Below are 3,366 nucleotides of genomic sequence, written 5' to 3'. Positions count from 1 at the left end.
TGATTCGGTATCAGGAGCTAAATGCTTATATGGACGACTTGTGGGGTGTAGGTTCAGCTTTTGATTTAGTTCAATTTAAAGGTCACATTGTACCTTTGAATCAGGCCAAATTTCTTGAGCTTTTTGACTATATCAATATTCCTTGGGCCTGGGGCAAGCAAGTTTGGGGTACTGAGTTGGATATCATTGGACATTCTATTAACTGTGATACCCTCTCTATCTCTCTTCCTTCAGACAAACGCCTTGCACTCATCGACGCCCTTCAAACCTTCATAATCCCCTCATCTCAACCTCTTGTGGCTTGGCAACGCATCACAGGATGGGCCAATTGGGCTGTTAATATGTTCCCCTTAGGCATGTGGGCTATTCAGTCTTCTTGGGAAAAGATAGCCAGAAAATCTCTTTGTAACGCTTTAGTCCCTTGCAATAAGGCTGTCACAGAGGATCTCACTTGGCTAGCCGGCTTGCTGAAGGCCTGGTCAGGCCGGAAAATCCTCAAGAACATCTTTTGGAACCTTCAACTGGCTGACATGACCTTCATAGTTGACGTGTGCCCTACGGGCATCGGCCTTTGCTGTCCTAAGCTCAATTCAGCTTGGAGCGAGAAATTTCCGCCTCCTTCTCGCGATAACTTCCGGGCTGAGTTGTTGGCGGTTGTAACAGCTATTGACATTGCCTCGCCAAGCGCATTGTGATTTTCTCACACAACCAATTGGTGGTTGCTTTGTTTAGTTCTCACAAACCAATTGGCTCCGCTTGACTCTTATTCAGGCCCGCGGTCTCTGTCATGCTCAAACAAAATCTTGATGTCAAAGTGAGACACGTGGCAGGCAATGACAACACCATTGCCAATGACCTTTCTCGCAACCGGATTTCAGAAGTTAAAGGTTACATCCCTGCAATTAATCACTTCTTCCTTCCTGACACTGAACCTTCTTTTGATGGTGGCATCAAACCTCACTATAACTCCTCCTGACAAGATGCCAGTGATTCGACGCTCAACGACAGTAGCCAAGCAGACGCCTCTCTCTTTCTTTGAAAGAGAGGCTCTCAATCAGTTCCACATTTCTAAACACCTTGAGCCTTCAACCATCCTCAAGTATAAATCTGCCACTCGACACTTTCTAAAATTTTGTCAAGATCATACTTTGGAACCCGTCCCTTTGGAATTCAATCTTGCTCACTTTGTTTTGGTGACTTGTTTAGATTTATCACCGGGCACCGCCAACAAGTACCTCACCGGCATTGTTTTTTGTCTCCGAGACCAATTTCCCTTTGTCGTTGCTGCTTGTGCCTCCCAACACGTCCAACTTTCGGTTCGTGGCTGCCAAAACCTTTTGTCCGTTCCAGTTGTTCGCACTAAACCTTTCACCTTACTCGATGTACATCTTTGCGCCAAAACTTTCTTGTCCTCCTTTGACAATCAACTCTTCAATACCATTATCGCCCTTGGATTTTCAGGCCTCCACCGCCTCAGTGAGTTAACCAATAGCAATTGCGTTGCTCTTTGAAATTTCCAACAAACCATCAAAAGATCTTCTCTTTTGATCTCCAGCTGTGAAACAGCCGCAACTTACACCTTGCCTTACCACAAAGCCCACAAGCTGTATCTCAGTTCCTCCATCGTCAGCCTTAATAGGACTGATGATCCAACTCGTCCTATCAAGACTATCATCTCCTATACTCTCAACAGAGATCGCCGGTTTTGTAGCTCTCCCTTCTGGCTCTTGCGTGCCAATGGCTTGGTCCCTAAGCGTACTTGGTTCATGACTAGGCTTAATTCTATCTTCAAAGGGTCTTGTACCGGCCATTCTCTGGGTACTGGTGGTGCCACTGCCCTTGCTCAGGCCGGGATGCCTATGGAAACGATTCAGTGTATCAGGAGGTGGTCTTCTGAAGCTTACCAAACATACATTTGCAATCACCCCCTCATGAATTTATTTGCCTCTTGTCAAAACCCAATCACTTCTGGCAACACAGCCACAGTTACTTTACTATTTTCAGTAAAGTAACAGTATCGTAACTTATTTTGAGTATAGTAACTGCGATACTTGGTATCGGTTTGGGCGATACAGTACTCACACGGCCACGGAACAGTATCGTGCTTATCGATACGGTATTGGGTAAAGTACCGGGAGACCCAATACTTTACTGAAAACTCCGACCGGCAGTATCGAGTAACTGTCAGTATTTTGACAGTATCGATTGATATCAAAGCGGACATTGACATTGATATCCTCATGGCCAAACATCAATTTCACACGCCGACCGGACCTTATCAACATGAACATGATCTTCATTACGATTCAACACATCCACTTATCCCTCCAACACTATCCCAGCTTCTTTTCCCAGGATTTCTCATTCAAGTTCATCACGAGTTCACCAATGCCATGATCACTTGGCCCTCTTTCTTAGCTCCTTACGTAGGTCAGATGACAGATATGGCATCTGACACAACAAACGATGAGGTATGTTCCCTCTTATCAAGGCAAGAACTAAGATTACAAACGTGAAGGTCCCCTTTTCACTCGATTTCTATCTCTTCTTCCCTTTTTTGGTTTTTACTCTTTCTATCTCTATTTCATCGTTCAAAGTGTCTTTCGGTCAATATGTCGCCAATTTCCCGTCAAATCAGTTCATCTCGTGTTCCAGCTTCATCTCCTTCACGTTTATCCCCATCGGTTGCTCCACGTCGAAGCACTCAAACTACACCTGTCCGTCTTCCATCTTGGTCAATGGTTGTGATTCCCTCAGACTCTCGTAAATCGGTCCAGTCCCATAGCGAGAATCCGATGGCGTCTGAGTCTGAACAGTCAGTTCTTCAAGTTGATAGACTCACCAAGAAAGGCAAACACAAACGTGTTCGCAACGACTCCGAGACTGAATACGAAGAGCAGCCAGAATCAGATGCCTCAGCCTCAGGCTTGGTTCAACTTATAGTACAAAAGAAGGCATCAGTTAAACCTCGAGCAAAACAGTCAGCAAAGCAATCAAAATCAGCCAAGCCTCGGTCTAGCACCTCAAAAAGAGTTAAGAAGTCAATGGTTTCACTTAAAGATTATCAACCTGAGAATCGAGTATGTCCCATTTCTCTTATCAGTCAAGTTTGATCAAGTCACCTCCAGGATTTTCGTTTTTTTCTGACCAATCTCGTTGTTTGTGTGACAGTCACAGAGTTCACCATGTGTTTTGAAACGTAAAAAGGTTGAGGTGAATTTAACACAAGACTCGGAAGATGAACATGCTAAAGTAAAATCGAAAATCGATCGTGAGGACAAGAAGCTTTATGACAGCATTAAGGACTATTTCAAAGCTGCTCAGCAAGGAAGTCGAGATGTAAGCAAACTATTTATCTTGTCTTTA

General features: G+C 44.4%; 1 protein-coding gene across 1 annotated transcript; it reads left to right on the top strand.

Annotated features, from left to right (window-relative positions):
- Positions 1-2,277: 2,277 nt before the first annotated feature.
- MELLADRAFT_79141 (uncharacterized protein) lies at positions 2,278-3,324 on the top strand (the record flags this gene model as incomplete). The annotated part of the gene is made up of 3 exons (XM_007415882.1): positions 2,278-2,471; positions 2,598-3,080; positions 3,172-3,324. Coding segments are annotated over 3 exons (714 nt in total), but the record flags the coding sequence as incomplete, so codon positions are not given.
- Between the last annotated feature and the right edge of the window lie 42 nt (positions 3,325-3,366).

Source organism: Melampsora larici-populina, assembly GCF_000204055.1.
Source record: "Melampsora larici-populina 98AG31 unplaced genomic scaffold MELLAscaffold_54, whole genome shotgun sequence".
Lineage (NCBI taxonomy): Eukaryota > Fungi > Basidiomycota > Pucciniomycetes > Pucciniales > Melampsoraceae > Melampsora > Melampsora laricis-populina.
Note: the sequence above shows the minus strand (reverse complement) of the source record. Positions and strands in the feature narration are given on the sequence as shown.